Source organism: Cydia pomonella, chromosome 24 (assembly GCF_033807575.1).
Source record: "Cydia pomonella isolate Wapato2018A chromosome 24, ilCydPomo1, whole genome shotgun sequence".
NCBI classification, from domain to species: Eukaryota; Metazoa; Arthropoda; class Insecta; order Lepidoptera; family Tortricidae; genus Cydia; species Cydia pomonella.
Window position 1 is genome coordinate 9278060 of NC_084726.1, and position 22220 is coordinate 9300279.

Below are 22220 nucleotides of genomic sequence, written 5' to 3' on the forward strand. Positions count from 1 at the left end.
CAGTAAAGAGGGGCACCGTGAGGCAATCCTTTGACCATGTTACCTATCTATTTCGAATCAGCTACGTTAGGGTGCCGAGATAAAAATTTTAACTTGCAAGTACGCTGCAGACTGAAATAAGTTTTTGGCAAAAATTTCATTTTTGGTACAAGCTTTTATCGCTGACTGTACTTTTCTTTCCACAGGCAACTAATACTCATCGAGCAAATTCTAAAAACCCCAAACACAATTAGGTTGCGTTGTTTTATCACAGAGTTCCTATGTCCATTGTCCACCTCTTGTCTCCATCATCAGATCAGCTCGATGGTACATAATATTGCATTGTCACCCGACTTACATATGTATGCAAAATTTTCAGCTCAATCGGAAACCGGGAAGTGGATCAAATTTAATTTGCAAGATTTGATTACAAACAGACAACGGTCAGGTGAAAGTAAATAAAAACTTGTAAAAAGATTGGGAGCCCCTGGTCTAGAGGATCAGGTATTATAGGCTAGATGACAATTTTTTATTTATGGTTTTTATCGATCAGGTTTCTTTTAGGATCAAATGTCTAATGGGACCCATTCAATTGCATTATAGCAATACAAAAGTCAGAAATGATAGTCAAAGTCGTAACGTGCTTCACTCGCGAAAAGCTCCTAATAACAAAACGATAAGTGATCGTGACGTCACCGTCACTGAGAACCCATCTTGAAGTATGGAAAACAATAAAATTGCGATTATGTCAGTGAAATATTGCGTATATGTCTACATATAGGTCATATAACATCGTGTGACAAGGACAACATAATAGATTACTACTATTTTGTCCCTGTCACACGTTGTTGTATACATTTTATAACAGCCAATGTGGAAGCACCATAAAATAAAACTTTCACAGTCTGGGGCTATCAAAATCGGTACCAACTTAGCGTGGTCTAACTCCAAGAGTTGCGAGTACAAACAGCGCGCGTTAACTGTTTGGGGACAGAAAGTGTAGTAGAGTTTACACCCTGGAGTCACAGGGGTCTAAATGGGGTTAAGGGGCCAGCTAAAAACGACCTTAAGGTTTTTAATTTACAATTGGGTTTTAATTTTGGTAGTAATTTTGGGTTTAGGCCACACTATGGCAGACCCTCCAAGAGCGCACACCCTATTAGAAAAGTATATGATTAGGAATGTAAATAAAACAATCGATTCGCTTATATCGAGTGTATTTCTGGATAAATTGGTTACAAAATACTCATCCACCGACCAAAGGCCAGCCGAGCAAAGCCGCGACAGAGAATCTCAAACGAAAACTTGATCGCACATCGTTTAGTATATATTACAATCTAAATAGTACAAAAAGCCGACCGGCGTTCGCGTGTAACAAAAAAAATGCTCGCGTCACTGAATTTAATTTAGTTTGAGCTTACCTTACTCTTTTACAGGAAAATATATATATAATAATTAGTTATAACTTAAATTATTATAATAATCCCATCCGTCTTATACAGTATCTAGTTCAGTACCCGGCGATAAGTATTGTACATCGGTCTTTCGAAGAAGACTGCTAATTTCGGCTTCGTAGAATGTTGTCAGTTCTTGTCCATGTCTAAAGTTAACATGTTAATAAATACGATAACTGATTGACGGTCGCAAACAGCGAATTGTCTCTCGCCAAGGGCCGATATGCAACATTTATCGGCGGGTAGGTATTCTGTACATGACGGCAGAGAAAGCTTAAGGATGAAATGATATATTATAAGAACCCTTGCGCCCCGGTCGTCGTGGATGCCTACTGGCGGTCCGTGGCGCGCAGCTTCTCCTCCACGGCCTCCTGGGACGCCTCGGACAGGTCGGTGGCCTGGATGTATTTCTGTACGCCGACTAGGGACTTCTTCAGGGCGTCGAAAGAGCTGGAACAAATTGATGTAGGTGAGCATGATTACTGCCGATTGACTGTACTCTTATTAACATAATTCAACAAAAGTGTAACCTCTCAAAGACATTAAAGAATAATTTTCATAAAAACCTAGGGGATTAAATCTGTTGTTATCATCATCTCCTCCTAGCCGTTTTCGGACACAACGACTGCGTTCTATAGCTGAAGGCATTGCTGGTGCGCTCTCAGGTGACTCACATATTCAATTTCGCAGCGAATGTGCGACCACATTCGCTGCAGGCCAACACCCCTCCGACATAGTTGTAAAGTATGGCCACAGGTGATGATGATGGTGTGTTGTTATATGTCAAATAAAAATAACTGTTCAACTGGCCAATTTATTACGCCATCCGTTTATTCGTATAAAAGTCGCGCCATCTAATAGATCAAAGGAAGGTATGGCGGCATCGTTTCGAGCGATTTAACAAATTTAACACATAACAGTGAAATAATAAGAATCAAAGTCAAATAGCGTTCTAAAAGTTTTAATCATGTGTCGAAACATGCCAGTAAATTTACTGTGGCTACAAAGTTTTCTTTAACAATTCTTCTCTATTTCAAATTCTCTTTGGTATTACAACGCGCACGTGCACGCACCCGTGTGCACAGGCCTTAAAGGCGCGTGCATTACGTGCTTGCACCCTCCTATTCCAATCCTTTACGGGTTTCTTATATAGCGAAAGAGATGGCGCTGATGGTACTGGTGATTTGTTCCGGTGTTGTATAGGTGGCACCTAAGGCGATCACCGTGTGAGTAACAATGTTGAAATTGCGCCAAATGGATAACACTAGATAGCTCTTGTACAGAAATAAAAAGGAAATACCTGGAGTACAACATCTTCTTCTTGACCTTGGCGGTGTCAGGGCACCACGACATGAGGAACAGCTTTTGTTTCTTGCTCGCCTCCGACGTGCCTTGGCATTGGTGCGTGTATTCAAAGTCGAACAGGCCATATCTGGAATAATCAAACAATTCTATTAGCGTGGGGAAAAAAAGGTTGTCTCGTCAAGGAAACACTAAAACAACAGGCTTTGGAAAAGTGGCAAATAAATATCGCAATACGGGTATAGGTATAACTACAATCTAAGTGTTGTGAAGCACGTCACCATCCGATGATGACCACGACCACTATGTCAAGAGTGGAACGACTATAAGAAGAAGACAATATAAGTTAGCCACCTTCCATATAACCTGACTTGCTTGATGCGTATTAAGAGTCGATGCGAGAGATGAATATAACAGATGTGCAAACATGCAAACTTTTCAAGTAACATTTTGGGTAATTTCAAGATGATTTCATCGGCCGGCACACCAGTACCTGTACTTTTCCAGTGGCGTAAATTTAGAGTGGCAAAGTAGGGAAGCCCCCTAGCCCGAGGAACTATTTTCACCGAAGCACAGGCCCCATTGCCCCCGTTCGATGAGCTTGCCAGGTACACTACTGTGTACCAACTTTAAGGGCAACAACGCGAATTTTTGGGAGATGTGGTGTGAGAGACATACCTGCACTCGCCGGTGCCGCCCTGCTGCAGGTGCTCGAGGAATTGCTCGTACTCGGCGTTGCGCTCGCCGATGGTCTCCACGTCGATCTGCTTCTCGTCGCGGATGTAGAACACCACGTATCGGTGCTTCTTGTCCTTCTTTATCTCCTCGTACGTGGTCTTGCACGCGTCCGATACTGTCACACCAGACGCCTGGAAAGAGAGAGAAGTTTAACTTGTAAATTTTCTTAAACTTTACTGTGCGTCAGATAATTTTTCACTTTGTTTATGAAAATATTAAAGGTTTAAGATGCAAGGACTGATCACGGCGGCACTTCAGCAGCGTGTACAAAATACGTGTTTTAGGCGTCGCGTTTTTGTCATACTTTGCTGTAAAAACGGTGCGTCAACGTGTTTTGAGCAACGGTGTAGCCGATCCATTCAAAAGGTCAAATCAATAAACTAGAATTTGGATCAAAGACAGCCGTGTCACTGACCCATCAACAGTATAAACATTTTATGCCACGTAAAAAAGGAGTAGATGTCGAATGTTTAGAAAGTTCACGAGAATGCTTAACCCCTCAAAGTTAATGAAGAAGATAACGTAATCATATATAATGTAAATTTTCGCTATCGGAACGATTTCCGCATCAACTTGCGACCCTCCTACCTACACCGTTCCCCAACATTACAATCTTGAAATTTATTTTGTATTAAACATGAATTAGATATAGACAGCTGTCAATAGAGCAGCACTATATTCAAGCTTTGACACGTCAAATTCCGTTCGGGCAGCTTGGTACGACTACATTGTTGTAATACAAAGTCGATCGGACGAACGGTCTACCATCGTGCCGACATAATTCCAAGGCGACTGTTTATTTGTCGGGTTTATATCCGTTCAGCGACGCATTTAGCGCGGGATTGCAGTACTGAGCAAGGTCGGTTCGGCCTGTTTAGGAGACTGATATGTGTGAAAATGTGTGATTGGCACAAAGATAACTGCACACTAAGTACAAAATTCTCGCTGTCTATCCTAACATAAGCGATTGTTGACAGCGGTAGGTCACGAATCAGGTTATCCCCCCCTAGTCTCTTTCTCCCTTGCTAACTCACTGTTCCAAAATTACTGCTGTTTTGAACAGAATGAGTGATACCTACTACCATTGGATACATTCAAAAGGCACTACATAGGAATGAGTCTTATCCTAAGCTAAGACCAACGCCGCGCCGCCCAGGCGCATTTGTAGTCCTTAATTTGCACTTAAGAAGTCCAATTTGAAACTGAAGAAAAATAGTAAGGAAGACCTTCGAAACTGACCTATCTCTAATCCAGCTACTTGACCTAAAAAGATGACCATGAATGCCGCTCAAATCTATATCTTAATTTTATATTCTCTCTCATACAAAACAACAAAGAGTATACACCCTGAAGGTGACGAACTTAAAGATCATCTTAGACGGAAACATCAATTCACAACAGATTTCGTCCCGTCTATATTTAACTCTGACACTTGCATGGAAGTCCATCAGGCAAACTGTGCGTCAAGCGACTACTACTAACTATTCCAATTCAATTTAGAAACTCTTCAAAACGGAAAATATCCATAACAAATGAAAAGATATAGTTCGTGTCATCCACCATGACGCGCAGATTTGTCAAATCTAACCTTTAATAACATGACAATCAGAGTCAAGCCACGCGTCTTCGTGAATGACACGATCTATATCATAAAATGTCAAATGACAAAATCCACCTATTAAATTAGCTGACAAATATAATGTCATAAAGATTTGATTACTGATACGCCCGTGCTAATAATACGATACAAGTCATAAAACAGCGACGCCATGACATGATTAATCGGACAGATAATGACAGGAACTAAACATGTTCACAATGCTCGTCGACATTTCGCAAATTGTGGCGAGTTCGAATTAGATGAGTAATGCTCGAAGATTTTACATGACCATATATGGTCTGGTCTTGAAACTATAATGATAATGATAATACACCTTCATATTTATAGGTATTAGTAGATATAGCTACAGAACTGACCTTTGGTGGATCTTATCTGGTTGCAATAAGGTTTAAGAATGCTTAGTTAAATATGTTACATTGTCTTAGTAAATAAGGTTACCTATCCTTTTCACTGCCATTTGTCATAATAATATCCAAGTCAAAGGCACACGTCGCATTGTAAATCGAAATATATTGAACGTCAAATAAAAAAAACAGGCCTTTGAGCGTCTGACATTTGTTTCTTTTTAAGCCTTTATTGAAGTCGTGAAAGTGCCTTCGTAATGGACATTCTCATAATAGACTTGATATCATCTTTCTGTGTTAAGGCCAGCCTACATCGCAAAGTACATCGATTGCTTTGCCTACTCTTAACATATGCGTAGGGCATGCAATGCAGGCGATGTACAATCAAAGCATTTAAGAGCAATTCCTAGCTGAGCAACATTTCAAATCTCGAATTTTTGAAGCTATGTTTCTGTCGCGCTGCGGTGGGCGGGAGCGGGAGCTATCTAAGTGTGAGTGCGCGCACACAGATGCGAGACGCGACCGCTAGCTCATTGCGCGCCGTTCCGTCGACATCGCCCGCGAGCCGGACGGAATTTATCCTGCGCTGCCCGATGCAAGTTGTTTTTGTTGTTATCACATAATATTGTTTTTCATTTTTATATTATGCTGTATCTATTAATTACCATATAGGTAAAAACTGCAAAAAAGAATGATGTCCCTGCTTCGGTCGTCGTCGTACAGTCAAGTGCAAAAATATCTATCGAAAGAATCGTCTCATAAATATGGTACTACGCTCTTACTACACTGGAATAAGATGCTATGGGACATATTTTTGAGTAAGATGTGTACACCCATATTTTTACACTTGACTGTACCTATCCGTTTTTGTAAGTAGGTATAAATATATGGCTAAACTACAATCTATTTAACTTGTAGTACGATGGGGCTAAACTTAGAACGTATCGCAATGACAATCTGGGTAAAGTATGTTGGGTAATGCCGGACAATTTTGGGACCAATTGAGAGAACTCGTGAGAAAATGTTTTTTCGAGATCTCAGCACGTGACAGATTCTTGAAGTACGGAGCGAATCGTTAAATAATAACCGTAGATTCATTCGTATTCGTAGGTCCGGTGTCTACCCTTCTCCAATGTATATAAATTACATTACAGCCACCAATAATTACAAACTTAAAAGTTGTCAACGAAAGTTTTTTTTTTTCGTATTATTGTATCCGATCTTAACCCTGATACAAAAATTGGTAAAATTGTGGCTCTCAAACTTTGATACCTATGTCATAAGGCAATTTGATAAGTAAACAATGTGCTAAGAAACCTCTTATTGTAAGATTTACCCGAAGTAATAAAGTAAGAAAAACCACTAAAATAATAGATAGGTTTCGAAGATATTAAGTACTTAAGTAGGAGGGACAAAAATCAAAATAAAAAATAATCGTGCCCATTCATTTTTAATTAAGGTCGCCAAAAAAATAAGAATCAAACTTAGAAATCAAAAAGATTAAGTAGTTCTTTAAAAAGGTCAAGGTTTTTTTTTATACTACGTCGGTGGCAAACAAGCATACGGCCTGCCTGATGGTAAGCAGTATCCGTAGCCTATGTACGCCTGCAACTCCAGAGGAGTTACATGCGCGTTGCCGACCCTAACCCCCTCCCTCCCCTCGTTGAGCTCACTGAGAGCCCATCTTAAGAAAGAAGTATAGAAAATAACTAAAATTGCGATTTTGTTGGTATAATTTTGCAATTATGTATATATATAGTTGATATACAATCTTTTTTTTATAAAATGTAAGGATCGTATGTAAAGAGTAAAGTAAATATATAGGAAAAGAGAGCCCTCTTGAAGCATTTTAAGGAAACTAATTTCGAAGCCCTATCTCTATTTTGTATCCTAAACTAGCTATAAAATGTAAGGATCGTATGTAAAGAGTAAAGTAAATATATAGGAAAAGAGAGCCCTCTTGAAGCATTTTAAGGAAACTAATTTCGAAGCCCTATCTCTATTTTGTATCCTAAACTAGCTATGTATGTATGCGTGCACATCTACATCCGTATGTGTAGGTACTTTATTGCGAAAAATTGCTCATTGCTATCTATTTTACTCGATTTTGTTATACAATTCAACATGTATCATCTTCTCTATACAATATAAATACTCTTTATTTCACACCTCAATAAAAGAAAACAGAAACATAAGGACAGGTAAACAACATGCGGTCTTATCGCTAAAAAGCGATCTCTTCCAGGCAACCTTTGGGTTGCGGAAATTAAAAAAATTACATTGTCAGTAAGTAGGTGTACATACACATACAATATACAAACATACAAAATAGACTGCCAAAATCTCTTCCTTTTGATTTACCGTCGCGCTGGTAGTGGTACTGGATAAAAATAATGGTACGAAAGTGTGATCAAGAAAACAATAATTGTGATAATTAAGTAGGTCAGTAGGTAAATTGAAGAAAATTTAAAGTTTGACAATCACTGCTGTTTTTGAAATAGGTAAAGATCGGATTGTTTCTTTCCGATCTTTACCTGGAAGGGTCAAGATCAGATAGCGGTCTACAGCAGTGCTAAGTCTGTTAACACAATTACAAAAACAAACACAGTTTCATCACAATACGCAAAATAAATTACAGGTCGAAGATCGGATAGAAGAAAGAATTCGCGAAATTTACCTTGCTCTCTGTGATTGCGCATAGCACAAGCCCGACTCCCTGAGCGACGCGGGAACACTGGCAGTCGAGGCGCAATGAAATGGCGTCTTACACAATGTTGCCAATATTAAAAAATAAAGCCAAATTAGGGAGAAATGAATGTCCTACGTTCTTCACCCGCATCCGGTATTTACCCAACATACCTTAATCGTTGAACCGCCGCATTTCAAAATGGCCCTTATTTTGATATCGGCTAGCCGTAATGTAATACGGCGGATTATACAATACGACTGCGATACTTATATGTATATAAATCCCCTTGTCAATGTAATTACATTTAATTTGCTATCTAGTGGCAAACATCAATGTAGTTATCTTTTACTTGTGACGCACAAGTATGAGCAATGTAAAATACCATATTTCTAAAAAAATTGACTTGTTTATTGTGATTATACGTAGTAAAAGAAAATGTGATTATTAAATTATAATACGAAAGGTGGTCAAATCGCAAAATGCTGTCGTTTTATTTAAAATAATGAAATAATTAGACCAGCTCCGAAAGTACCGGGAAATCCCGGTTCTTTAAAACAGTACCGGTTCTGCAATCCCTAATAAGGATGTTATGCCCATCACTATTCCTTCTGTGTACGTATATTTAGAAACTGTCTCCGCCTCCAATTCGTGCGATAAGGACAACTGCAGCTCGGACCGAAATTCACACGCAAAAAACTCAAAAATCGAGGTTTCGCTCTCGACTGTTTCCTCCTCCAATTCACAACCAATCATTATGAAATTTTGGAAATTGCAAGAGGAAGAAATAATCTATGCCGCTATGTTTTGATTTTTTGGATATTTGTTGTCATATTTGTATACTGTGCCTTTTTTTACAGCCAATTCAATTAAGCCGTTTTTGCGGTTTTCGAGGCGCTGTAATTTTCTTCAAAATAAAATAATCCAAAAAAGCAAAACATAGCGGCACAGATATTGATGATATTGATCTTATTTGAAAAAATCATTGCTCTAGGTTAAAAATCCAGGGAGGAAATAGTCGAGAGCGTTTGTATGGAAAAATCACAACTAGGAATTCCTCTTAATTCATGTACCATTTCGTACATTGTCATAGCGACAATATACAAGGCGCTAGGGATTACATACTATAGGCTAGATGACAATTGTTTATTAATAGTTCAGTACCCCTAGTGTAAATATTTTCGACAGCGAAACGTTACGTACGCGTTTGCGTTAAGTGTCATTTTGTATGAAATTTTTGACTTTCCAAAACGTCCCGCTTGGCGCGCTGTTCAAAAACCCATACAAAATGAGACTTAACGCAAACGCGTACGTCACGTTTCGCTATCGACTAAATTTACACTAGGGGCACAGGTATCAATAATTCGGGTTCGTTTTCGTTTTTGTGGGTTGTCTATATGGGACCCATAGCATTAAAGCAATACAAAAGTCAGAAATGATAGTCAAAGTCCGACAGTCGTACTTCACTCGCGAAACGCTCCCAACAAAACGATAAGCAAACGTGACGTCACGGTCACCAAGCGCCCATCTTGAAGTATGAAAAACATTAAAATTGCCATTTTGTCGGTGAAATATTGCGTTTATGTATATATTTGCTATACAATATTTTTTTGGATAAAATGTAAGGAATCGAATGGTACCCTTACTTAGTTTTTTTTGGAAATAAATAAAAACCTTTAATTTTGAAACTTTCAGGTCCTATATTTTTTATCATTTCCATATATTATTTTAATAACCACATTATTGCGATAAATTGCTCATTTGCTAACTATTTTACTAGATTTTGTTATAAAATTCAACATGTGTTGTCGCATCCCTATTGTCGCTGTGACAAGGTACGAAATGGTACAGAAATTAAATTCCTTGACCGTACCCAGAACCATACTGCACTCTGTTTTTTATTATTTTTATACCACGACGATGACAAGCAAACTTAGATACGGCGGCCACCGTAGCCTATGGGCGCTTGCAACTCCAGATGAGTCGTTTGACCGCAGACCAGATGTTTCCGTATCGAGTAACATCTGAGTTAACCTAGGAGTCAGAAAAACGCGAGTATTCTCGCGTCTCAACCCGATATCGGCAGTTTATATAAATAAATATATGTACTTATTGTTTTTAGTTTAGTTGAACCGGTGCGAGTGTTTGATCAGGTGGTCGGGCGTTTTATACTATGAATACGCACGATGCAGTATAATTATATTAATTATATTTGTTAGATGTAGGTAGGAGACTAATAAGATTTATGTGGCTAATAAAGTTTGACCGTATATAAGGTATATAAGGTACAGACAGTCAATCATCCTAACGCAATGGCAACAATTTCATAATTAACACTATCAAACACCAATAACACTGTTTGGAGAAACAAATGTAAAAACAATGTAGAATTTATTTAGGAAAATAAATTGAAATTAAATTAAATATCAATTCGTGTCCGATCATTACCCCTAGCAACTAACCACAGATAGAAAACTCGTTCGGCATCTCCGCTCAACCTCTGCGACAGATAGCATCAAATTTGATGTCTAACCTACTAACTTTTAACGAGCATAACTGTTCGAAAAGTTCGGATTAACGTTCGAAGACCGAGACCATTATTTTGCTCTCTTTGAATTTAAAAAGCATAATAGGCAGTTTGGGTTTTAGATCATTGGTTCCGAACCGAACTGGTTGGTTTGGTAAAATAAAATTGAGCGAAGAATTGAGGGAAGTCTCCCTGACTTCCCTAGAACCTTCACAATGTCGATAATAGTTTTAACACGTCAAATATTGTATATTCTGGAATACGAGCCGCGTTCAATCCCTCCTACGTTGCTGTATCGAAATAGAATCAGTAGAGACATTGGCCGTAGCTCTATTATTAGTCCGTCGATGCAACACGTGCTCCATACATCATTGAACCTTAGGAGGGCTTCCCGTCTACCAACCCGGTAGAGCTAAGAACGGGCTAACGCTTACATAAATTTGTAGTAGGTATACGGATATTTTAATAGGGTAAATGTCATGAAAAATATCATACGGATACTAGACCATGTTTACAATGACAGACTCCAAGTAAAGTTATCTCTATAAAAAAAAACATAAAAACATGTCAAATTTTCGTTTATTTTTAGTGCTTTATCGTACCCTGCATACCAAAGCAGTATAATTAGTATAAAATAGCTAAACAGAAGTATAATTCCAGAGAAATTGAGATAAAACGTAAAAATCTGCGCAACGGCCATTTCTAACGTGACAAGGATGCTTCTAATTTCCTGGCTAGGGAAGATAGGTTACATTTGTTTTTTTTTTTCCTTGGTCGGGTTATCTAAATCTGCGGAAGTAATGAGAAATGTCTATAATATATATATGAAGAGAAATGTCAATAGAGACTATGAAACGTCTGGAAATTCCATGTAACAAAGTATAGTATTGTCAGCTAGAAAAGAGGGAGGTACAGATAAGTACCGATAAAAGGATCAAGATACGTATCTTCTAGGCAGATGGCTTGAGCAATATCTGAAAAGATGACCACGACCAGTTCGTCAAGAGTAAAACTGATAAAGTATAATAAATACAGTCCTGCTAGCTAGGAAAAATTGACACTTAAGGTTTACAATTTTGCTAAGTCTCGTTGACCAAAGCTGAGTAACTCGGCACCTGCTATTACCATACATACCTAAAAAACGTTAACTCTAAATAAGGTAATTTTCCCATTTTTGTGGCTCCCATGCGTTAGAGTACGTGACGTCAAAAGGGGAAATGTATTTCGTCATCATCATATAACCTTATATATTGGACATTGGTCATGCATATGGTAGCCGTATATAAGGAAGAACAAGGCCGTTCAAGTGATTCTTCATAAGTAATAATGTATGTAGGCTACGGAGAATGCTTGCCATCAGGCGGGCGGTGTAGTTGTTTGCCACCGACGTAGTATAATAAATAAATGAATCGCATGATAAACAGTGCTATTTAATAAATCCACATACAACAAAAATTTGCATTTTTTTTCCTTTTACAGTATTAACCGGAAAATGCCAACTAATTTTTCATTTCTAAAGCAAAGAATTGACAGGGGGTATACATTTTAATAAGTATGTCGCCTGCAGAGCCATAAAAAAATGTCCGGTCCCAAAACGGTTCTGGAACACTAAAATAGGCTGATAGTAGTGATTTGATGATGCAGTGGCGAGTTGCCAAAAACATACAAAACGCAAGTCATCTTATCTTCTCATGCTAGCGATGACCTAATAAAATAGTGAACAACATAAAGTTTCTGTTAATACTGACATTGGTACCAAACCACACATTTGTGACTGGATAAATGTTTCATCCTGGCCGTCTGTCTGTCCGTTCGTCCGCGGCCTTGCTCCATTATAGTTAGCAACAATATAGTTCTCGCTAGACGCGCGTTCTAGTGACATTACAACTTGGTTAGACTATTTCATAACAAAGTTCACTTCTGGAAAAACCAAGCTAACGTCTCTTTTTACAAACTTTTATTTAACTTGCAATGTACCTACGTAAGTATGTATCTACGTAACTATGTTTGTACGGGTCAAATCTTGCAAGTTAAATTTGACCCACTTCCCGACTTCTAATAAAGTTGGAAATCTGCATACATAATATGTAAGGCGGGTCACAATGCAATATTATGGTACTATAGAGCTGATCTTATGATGGAGACAGGAAGTGGCCATAGGAACCCTGATAAAACAACGCAATCTAATTGTGTTTTGAGGTTTTTAGAATTGTCTCGAGGAGTATTAGTTGCATGTAGAAAGAAAAGTACAGTCAGCGATAAAAGATTGTACCAAAAATTTATTTTTTGCCAAAAACTTTCAGATGTGTGGTGATCAACAATCATCAAAACTTGATAGTGTTGCATACAGCACAAAAAGATTGTTACCGAAAAAGAAATTCAAAGCTTAACATTAACAATTTGGTCAAGATCCTTATCATACACTGGTTATTTCTACATCCGATGCCTAACATAATCGGAAATAGCATAGACTTTAAAACATAAAGCATTTATAGTTTATTTATTATTCCATTGCCGTCCGCATTCTGAGAAACTTGACGGTCGCTGACTCACGGATCGACTCTTTCACTCTGTAACAGGTTTTACTTAGTCCTGCAGTAGCATTTGCTAAAGATTACCAACAAATACTCCTATGGACATCCTGACATCTGAAATCATTGGCCTTTGGGTCTATTACAGATTATTCAAACAGTGTCAGGTAGGGCGGCAGCGCTTTTCATAGCTGTGTAAGCCAATACGGGACATACATAATATGAAAAACACTAATTCGTATAATGGTTAATCAGATCAATTAACTTCCGCTCATCCACTGTATGTTCAATGATTTTCAATATATTGATTATCTATGTGTGAAGCTGATGACAAAGTGAGAAAGATAACAAGCCTTGAAATAATAGCCCACGTGATGTGAAAGAAATGAAAAAGTAATCCTTGTGTGAAGAGATTTCGCTGGACACAATTTAGATTAATAGCACATTCTGTATGTGTACTGTAAATGAAATATTGTAGATCAAGTCAGTCTAAGTTTTCGCATACATTTCGAAACAAAAATATAGGTAAATATCCTCATTGGATTATAGTTTATAGTCCTTTTTTTTTATTTTTTAAGTACACATTTCTTTTCTCCAGACAGATTGGTAAGGTTACAGAAATAATACACCAGTTTTCAATATTTGTCAAACTGCAAGAGACGGATAACTAAACATATTGTAACAAAATTTCAACTCTCCAGTCAATAAACATCGCCTATTACCCTTGCATGTAAATCTTCTGTAATGAATGTAACTTCTGCCAACATGATTAATAATGCTCGCCAGTGGACGCCTACACGTTTCTGAAAGTATAGGACCTTGATGAAACTGATGCACGATATCATGTGTTACGTTACGTTTTACGTAACGACTTTCGTTTTTCGACCCAATTTCAAGATGCTGAAGAAACTGAATGTCTGATTACGGTATACATGGGTTACTATTAGTTCCAACATCGCATCGAAATAATTGTACTGCATTATGCTTTCCTTTCCTTAAGCATACATATTCGAAGAAGCAGATAATGAAATTTTGATTTTGACATTTTCGGAAGGCCTACGGGAGTACTCTAGTGGAGCACGTCTCCCCGGCAGCGAATAAGCTATTAAAATGCCGGAAAATGTCTTCTTATTGGAAAAATTACTTAAATTTGCTACGATCACATAGCTCTTTGATGTTTTGATACGACAGGACTTATTTTCTTATGATTATAAATTAGCTCGAAATGTATTGTAACTCAAACATATTGACGTCACTAATGATTCCAGCATCAATAAGAGTATTGCTCACTTCTATTTCCGACGTTTTGACACACAATAATGAATGTATTACACTCTTCATTTGCTTGGCGGATATGTCATCATTAAAATTAATTTTTTAGAGCCATTTTAACGGATTATCTGTAGAATGTCAGTGTAATGCATCTGAGTAATTAATCAAGTAGAACAAATGATCAATATTTTAGGGCTGACAGTCGCATCTAAAAAACAGTGAAAATAGTTTACTTTTGTTATGAACTAGCGGGTTGAGAAAAGACGTTCTAAAATATCTATTCAATTACCCACGGGGAGTCCCCAACCAAAAATAACTGCCACGTCACTAATATCGATATGGCTACAATTTACTAGAGCTTGCCAAACCGCATATCTGGCCTGCTTCTTTGACTCAGATGAACCAGATTATTAAGGGGCGGTTGCATCAAACGTCTGTCATCCTTAAAGAGTTCGTTGACCAGTCCGATAGTTGTGGTTGGTGCAACAGGCACTAAGGGTCGGTTGCACCAACCCATCCGTCATTGTTAAAGCGCTCGCTAAACTTAATTGTATGGGAATTTTCATCTCTTTTCTTTATTTTTTCAATTTTCATCAGCCTGTCATAGTGTTGGTAGGAACTCGAGTTTTTTGATTCGACTCGTTTTTACGAAAATCGGCGCTTAAAAAACTTCCGATTCTTTTAAGTCCCAAGGCGAGTCATTTATTGAGTCTTTTTTTAAGAGAGCTCAAAAAAACTCGAGCCTCCGAATAAAGACTCCGTCAACAATTTCATAGGTTTAACCTAAATAAAAGTAAATAAATTGTGTTATTGTATTATTTCAATCATTGTGTGCTGTAACTAACTTATTACTTAAAAAAACCAAGCATTTCGAAATTTTGCAAACAAAAAATTTACGAGTTCTCTGAAAAGGACTCAAGTCCCTACAAAAAGACTCTAGTCTCTAACCAGGTGAAAAGAACTCGAGTTTAGACTTAATAATTATGCGTCTGAAAAACTGAGTCGAGTTTCAAAGCAGAGGACTCAAAGGACTCGAGTCTTATCCAACACTAGTCTGTCAAGTGTGATTGGTGGACCTGGCGCTAAGTAACTAATCTGAATGAAAATCAAGAGTACTATCAAGATGGACCCATAAATCGTAAGGCTGATAAGAGTATATTGGGAATGTCTCAAAGTTCTACGCAAGGATAAGGGAGCATCCAGCCAATTTTGAACGTACACTGCCATCGTAATGAAATTATAGAGGTTCACGGTTAGCACAAGGCTATGAGACCAATGATGACGACGAATCTCTGAGCCAGATGGCCCAGATGTTAAGACGTACTCGCCTATACAGACAAAACAAAAAAAGTGAATTCACTAAATAGCTAGCTAGAAAGGACAATGGTCGATGGTTATAAATACGTAACGTAGATGAATGAGAGGTGTCACAAGTTTAAAACGCCGCTGGCGGACATCCAAGACAGAAATTGTTCTGTTATGTCAAGAGATACTTCGTGAAATCGTAATAAACACTCGTCTTTATACGTCCTTCTGGCGTGATACTTACTGTTAAGATTAAATTTAATGATAGATACGTACACTAGTGCGGATTAGACTTTTACATTCTTATGATCTAGTACCGATAGTCGGGCATCCTGTAAAATAGTCCAGTCCAGTGATAGAATGTGAAGATGAGTTGAACGGCTGAATTTGCGAAATGCCTTTGCCTGGCCCTTTCTGGCGCATCTCAGAAAAATCTCATGTCCAGGACTGGACAGTCAATCGAAATTCGAAAAAGTCTATCACTCTTGCAATTCCGAGTGACAGAGGAAACTGATAGACCATTTTGGAAATTCCATATTCGCGTTCGTGATACCCATTCATTACACACATAGTTCCGCCATCAATTTTCCCTGGAAACAATATTTTTCTAGCTATTTGTTCGCTTGTTTAATTTTCCTGTTTATTGCGGACAGTGTGTTAGGTAATTTTGACATTATAAGGATAATGTCAAAATTACCTAACAATTCTAGTTTGGGTATTTTCTCTGCACACTGATCGGATTTCCCAGAAGTTAGTAGGTTTTAACCCATCACCAGCACCTCTATTCTTTGGCATAACGGAAATATGGTAACAACTTTCAGGCATTATTAACATGTGAAAATAAACTAATTTCGATATTTCCTTGTTATGGCTGGAAACGCTGTTATACTTAGGTAAACTTGTTCCAATTCGACTGTTAGTTACTCTTCGAACGCGAGTTCTCACACCATCTATCTGAGCCTTTAAACCTGTTACGACCATTTTAAGACACTTGAGTAACACACTACTCACTAACGATCACATCATGTTCGACTAATCATCGGCACGACACAAGTGCGTATTATTTGAGCCGTTTGGCCCGGGGCAGTGACCTCACCATGCGTCACGGTTGACTCATTCAGGTGTCGGGGCAAGGACACCGGCCTGCATCCTTGCGCGAAAGGGATGAGATCGATACAGATTTTCTATTGAGTATTCTTAGTTTGTTTTAGAATATTTTTATTAATAATACATAACTGTCTTTGAACTGTAACTGTAAACTAGTAAAAGACCGACATAGGTATACCTCTCACGTCGAATGATGGTGATGGAAATGTCAAGAAGTCACAATTGCACTATTTGACTGGTGTAAGTCCACTAAGTATTGATTGTTTGGGTCTTGAAGAGCCGCAATTGCAAGTCTATGGAGTCCCATTCGGCTCGTGAGGCGCGTTTTGCCGACCTCTGATCTAGCCTACTATCACTTACCGCGCGACTCGGGGTTGGAGAAGGCAAGCAAAAAGTATGGAGAAGAGAATCATAGTAAAAGTGAATTCGGAGAAGAGAACCATAGACTAAAAGCGGATTCGGAGAAGAGAACAACAGAGTAAAAGCGGAATTAAGTGGAGTAATCAGGTAATAGCAGCAAGGGCGAGGTTATGGGGATTAACCGCTCTAATTAACAAGTTGAGTAGGTCCGTCTGATAAGAAGTAGAAATAAAAGATAGTGAGATAAAAAATGATTAGATAGATAGTGTTAATGACGTGAACGTTTATTTCACAAGAAAAATAAATAAGCGCATTGAATTTAATGAATTCGAAAATAATTCTATTGCTTTTCTGTGTGACCCAGTCATTAAAATTATAGGTAGTAATTAGTAAGTTTTCAGTTGTTTAAAACCATTATGTCTATAGTTTCGACAGACCAAGCTAACTGCACAAAAAAAGACGTTTATAAAATGACGCTTGTCAAGTGACAAGTTAATCTTGTCAGACTCCTAACATCTTTTTTCATAATAATTAACATAGGAAGATTTAATTTGTGACCCATTTTATACCTTGTTGACAAACAACATTAAATTTGCTAGAGACCTCATACTATAGTCACTGTGACAAGATACGAAATTGGTCACAAATTAAATCTTTTGCCTGTACAATCACCAACTCATCATTAAGATAGGTATCAGATATATGAGAGTGCTCTAGGTAGGTACTCGTTTTCTATATAAAAACAGTAGTACCCAGACTGGGAAATTCTGATTCTCGCAATACAAATCTAGTACCGGGGGTCCTTAGACTATTGTGACAATACAGTATACTGTAAAATTCTTTCTGGCCCTTGTTTCACCATGTCGCCTGAAATTAAGAATTCACCCTAGATTCGTGTCAGTGGTAATGGTAGTAACGTAGGATGGTGTAACAGTGCCTTGGCCTCACCATTGTCTGATGATGCTAAGGAACTGCTTAAAATTTATTTTTCTTCATTGTTAAATGTTACTTAGATTCATACATGTAATATTTTGAATTACGGGGGTGGCTTAGCGTAAAGCTAAAACTCCCAGATTAAATAAATGAAAAAAAAAAAAAAAACCCTAGATTGTTGGTCCAACAGCTAAACATATGACTCTGCAACATTTTGTTACTTGACGACCCAGAAATGTACAGGAGAGTTCATAAATATGTAAACATTTCTTCACCTTAATCTATTGCAATAAGACGAAAAACAGTATACATATTTATGAACTCGACTCAAGTAAATTGTCAGTGAGAATTGTCAAGTTAGTTGAATAGGCACCTAGTGCCGAATGTACCTATTATCCCTAATTTATGGACAACAGCTGACTGATGAATAATAATGATAATGATTTTACTGATTATAAATTTGCAAGCTTGCATGCAAGCTAGATACATGAACTGTAAAACTGTATTATAACATCCCAATACTCTATTGATGCAAAAAAAACTGATTTCTGAATGCTATCAAACTAGGTGAATCAGAAAACTGCTCGAGATTTATTGTTAGCCAATAGCATCAACATGTCATCAAGATCTTTACTACACCTAAAAATGTTTTCATCAGAAAGCTTGCCTTAATTTATTAAGTATTTTAATTAAAGAATCAAAAAGACGAAACTATCACCACAAATTATGGAAAAACACATCTTAATCCCAAGCCATAAAGATTGAACAGGAAATGCTAATTACTAACTGTATCTGTTATGACTAATTCATGAACTAGCAACTTTTTATAATGTTGTTAATATGGGTGTGGCCTATGGATTTTTCCAGGTAGACATGGGTGATATACTATTACAGTCAGACAAGTTGCTAGGTGACGTCTGATTTTATTACTTCCTTAGATTTTGGAACACCAAGCAAGTATAGGGAGCATTCTTAGACAGGTTGCACTAACCCAAGTCTCTAAAGTATAGTGTGCGACTGCTAATAGGCCTGCAAATAGTGACAAGAAACAGAAGACCAGCTGTGGCCAAGTTTGGAGACACCACCCTAAGCAACTGCTTATAATGCTTAAGGGTAAGGTGTGTGAGGTGCACCATTGTATGTGGTGTAATGGTAGAAGAAAATGGGCATCACAGCCTGAGTTGCCAGGTGTGCTGGAGGTTTCCCGAGGCACCATTTCATTATTATATAATATATATGAATGCACAGGCAGCTTACAGCTGACATGTGCACATCAATGTGCTGCACTTGTGTTATGTCCATTTATAAAATGGTTGTCAAGTCTGTTTTGTAAGAGACTGTTGTTATTAACAACAAAATCCATTGAGCCTTCTGGAGTAACCAGGTTTGTCACACACTGATGGCAAGAGGTTGGACAGGTTGACGTTAGTTCCTTGGTGGAACGGCATTGGGATGCAACATGTGTAAGTACAGGAGCTCCATCTCATTTAAGACACACTCCTAATTCGATGGGTTCGGTGGCGGAAACAGCTGCAAGGCTGAAACACGCCAAGTATTACACCTTAGAGGTGACATACGATTTCCTACCGGTCGCTGTGGAGACTGCTGGACCCTGGGGTAGTGAAATTCTGGTGCTTTTTAGGGAGTTGAGCAGGTGTTTACAGGAGAGGGGGAATGAAGATCCCCCATTTTGGGTCCTAGCTGGTCCAACAGTTTTCTATCACGATTCAGCGTGCAGCATGCATAACTTAAGGGGAACTTTTGGGCCAGGTTTGCTGCAGGGTGGGGATGGGCATTAGTTTATAGATTATTTTGCTTATAGTTAATCCGGTACTGTTAACAAACTTTGTTTGCTAAGTTCTTCTACTTCGCACCACAATAGGAGCCTATTTGAGTTTAGTTTATTATCAAATGGCAGTACTTACTCTTAGATTCAAATTCCATTAGTCTGTTACTGATACTTTAAATTTGATCAATTTCTGTATAGGTAGCTGAGTATGAAGGAAAAATATCTTTTAATTGTAACTAGATAAATAAATTAAATTGATATCTAAACTATAATAGGCTGCTTTGCTATAAGGAAGACTATGATATTTCATTTCCTGTATGATGAGGGTAATTTTAAATTAAATTATTTTAATAGATCATATCAATTCTTAAAAACCTGGTAATAAAATGTTATAGGTATTAATGCTATTGTTTACCTTGCATAATATTATAGTTAAACCAGTGCCCAGTGCTTGGTATAGAAACCTTGATGAGTTAACAAATTTGTCTATTATGCTAGATAGAATCTTTAATTTTTAGTCAATATGTATTTTAAGTAAATTAATAGTTCAATAGGCTCAAACACATGATTCAGCTCTGTCAATGCTCGAGCTCCAATACTGACAAATAAGGAAATATAATGTCCACTACAAGCTATAAATGTAGCCATATGACTCAGGCATTCTGATAAGATTCCATATGTACGTTCTATAGTCACACATTAGGAATTTCTTTCGATTTCTCTGGTTATAGTACGAGTTTTTAACGATTTGAATATTAGGTTAGTTTTACGGAAGATTTGACTGGTAGACAATATTTATACGACACGATGTTTGAATTAGTGAGTTAGTGACCTTGACACTGCGTCAGGCGGGAGCATTACCCTCGGTCAGTCTGCACCGACGCCCATTGCGCGACTCTATTCACCCGAAATAGACGTGAAATGAATGTGACAAGCGCCGCCGACCGCTATACCATATATGGTAAAACTGAATGCGATTGCGCGGCGATGCAAACCCTCACTCAGTTCGATGCCCTCGGTACGCCACCGGCATCGCTAAATAACCTTCACAAACTACGAGATACAATTTCTTTCAAATATTTTACAATCCAGTAACGCCCAAAATTCCATAGCCGTCAAAAAAGGCGCTGCAGACTCGTAACCTTTCAAACATACGTGAAATCCAACACCGCTAATCCAAACCTAACATCCGACATCCACTCTGGAACGGATAGGTTTTTGCCAGCTGCAGTTTTAATAACGCTAAAAACACAACACGTGGCATAAAATCACTGAACGGTGACATTTATTTTAACGAGAAAAGGCGTGCGAACTCGGCGGTGGTTCGTGCGAAATATGGCGGCACCGGTCTCACAAGAATACATTCCGTTGCAATTTCGGCTTTACGATAGGTTTTTCGACGCACCCACGATAATTTTTCACAACACAATTATGAAGCACTGCAATTTATTCCTCACTTACCATTTTTGATGTTATTCACGTAAAAATTTCACCACTAACTTCACCGACTCCGCGACAACAGCGAGCGACCGGAACGACACTGATCCGTACAGTTGGCTGCCCGTTATTTTGCGACAGCGAATGAGCCAATGGGCGCATGTGTCAAAAATATGAAGTAAAGTCAGTACACTTCCCAATTAATTAAAAATAAGTATACAACAATGTAATTAACCAGAGTTAAATTGAAATCTAGTTTAAATATGTATATAACTGTTTTGAATATTTTAAACAGTCTTTTAATGTTGTGTAGCAAAATTGCACATATAGATAATATGAAAACTTCAAATGTACTAACAACGGTGATGCTGTCGTGACAATGAATACTCGAATATATTTATATCTTGATAATTGAAAGTCACATCAGTGGGATGAGATAAGAACAAACAATACACTTGTAAAGCCAGTGATAAAACTAAAGTTCTTGCTACTCGACAAGTGAGTCACAGATTACGATTAAATTTTATCCAATCACATTCCAGTATTTAACAAATGCCCATATATGGACAGACGGAAATAACTTCAAGTCGCCATTTTGTATTTTGAAAAATTGGCGCCATTTGATCGAAAACGGATTTCGTATTTTTTATTTCAAGTTTCTTTATTACTTCTTAAATATTCATTTTATGTGAATTCGTGGTTTTTTGGTACAGTAGTTACCAAGTAGTTACTGTTGAAAAAAAAGTTGAATCCGGTAGTTTTTTTTTTTATGTAAACACTATTCTTCGTTGTTATCACTTTGGCCAGACTGGCCAGTCAGTCTTCTTCCCTCTCT

The 22220-nt window shown here is 37.8% G+C and overlaps 1 protein-coding gene across 1 annotated transcript; it reads right to left on the reverse strand.

Moving 5' to 3' along the window:
• Positions 1-1179: 1179 nt before the first annotated feature.
• On the reverse strand, positions 1180-21669 carry LOC133531166 (cofilin/actin-depolymerizing factor homolog). Its single transcript, XM_061869298.1, has 4 exons — positions 21410-21669; positions 3414-3604; positions 2734-2865; positions 1180-1883 (listed from the first exon to the last, which is right to left on the reverse strand). The coding sequence occupies exons 1-4, from the start codon at positions 21410-21412 to the stop codon at positions 1763-1765; spliced, it is 447 nt and encodes a 148-aa protein (XP_061725282.1). The 5' UTR covers positions 21413-21669; the 3' UTR covers positions 1180-1762.
• Positions 21670-22220: the final 551 nt, after the last annotated feature.

Excerpts from the sequence above, each read along its gene's own strand:
- LOC133531166 (XM_061869298.1), bottom strand. Across the intron at positions 2,866-3,413 it reads GGCGGCACCGGCGAGTGCAG|ATATGGCCTGTTCGACTTTG; the intron begins GTATGTCTCTCA and ends TGATTATTCCAG. Across the intron at positions 1,884-2,733 it reads AAGAAGATGTTGTACTCCAG|CTCTTTCGACGCCCTGAAGA; the intron begins GTATTTCCTTTT and ends AATTTGTTCCAG.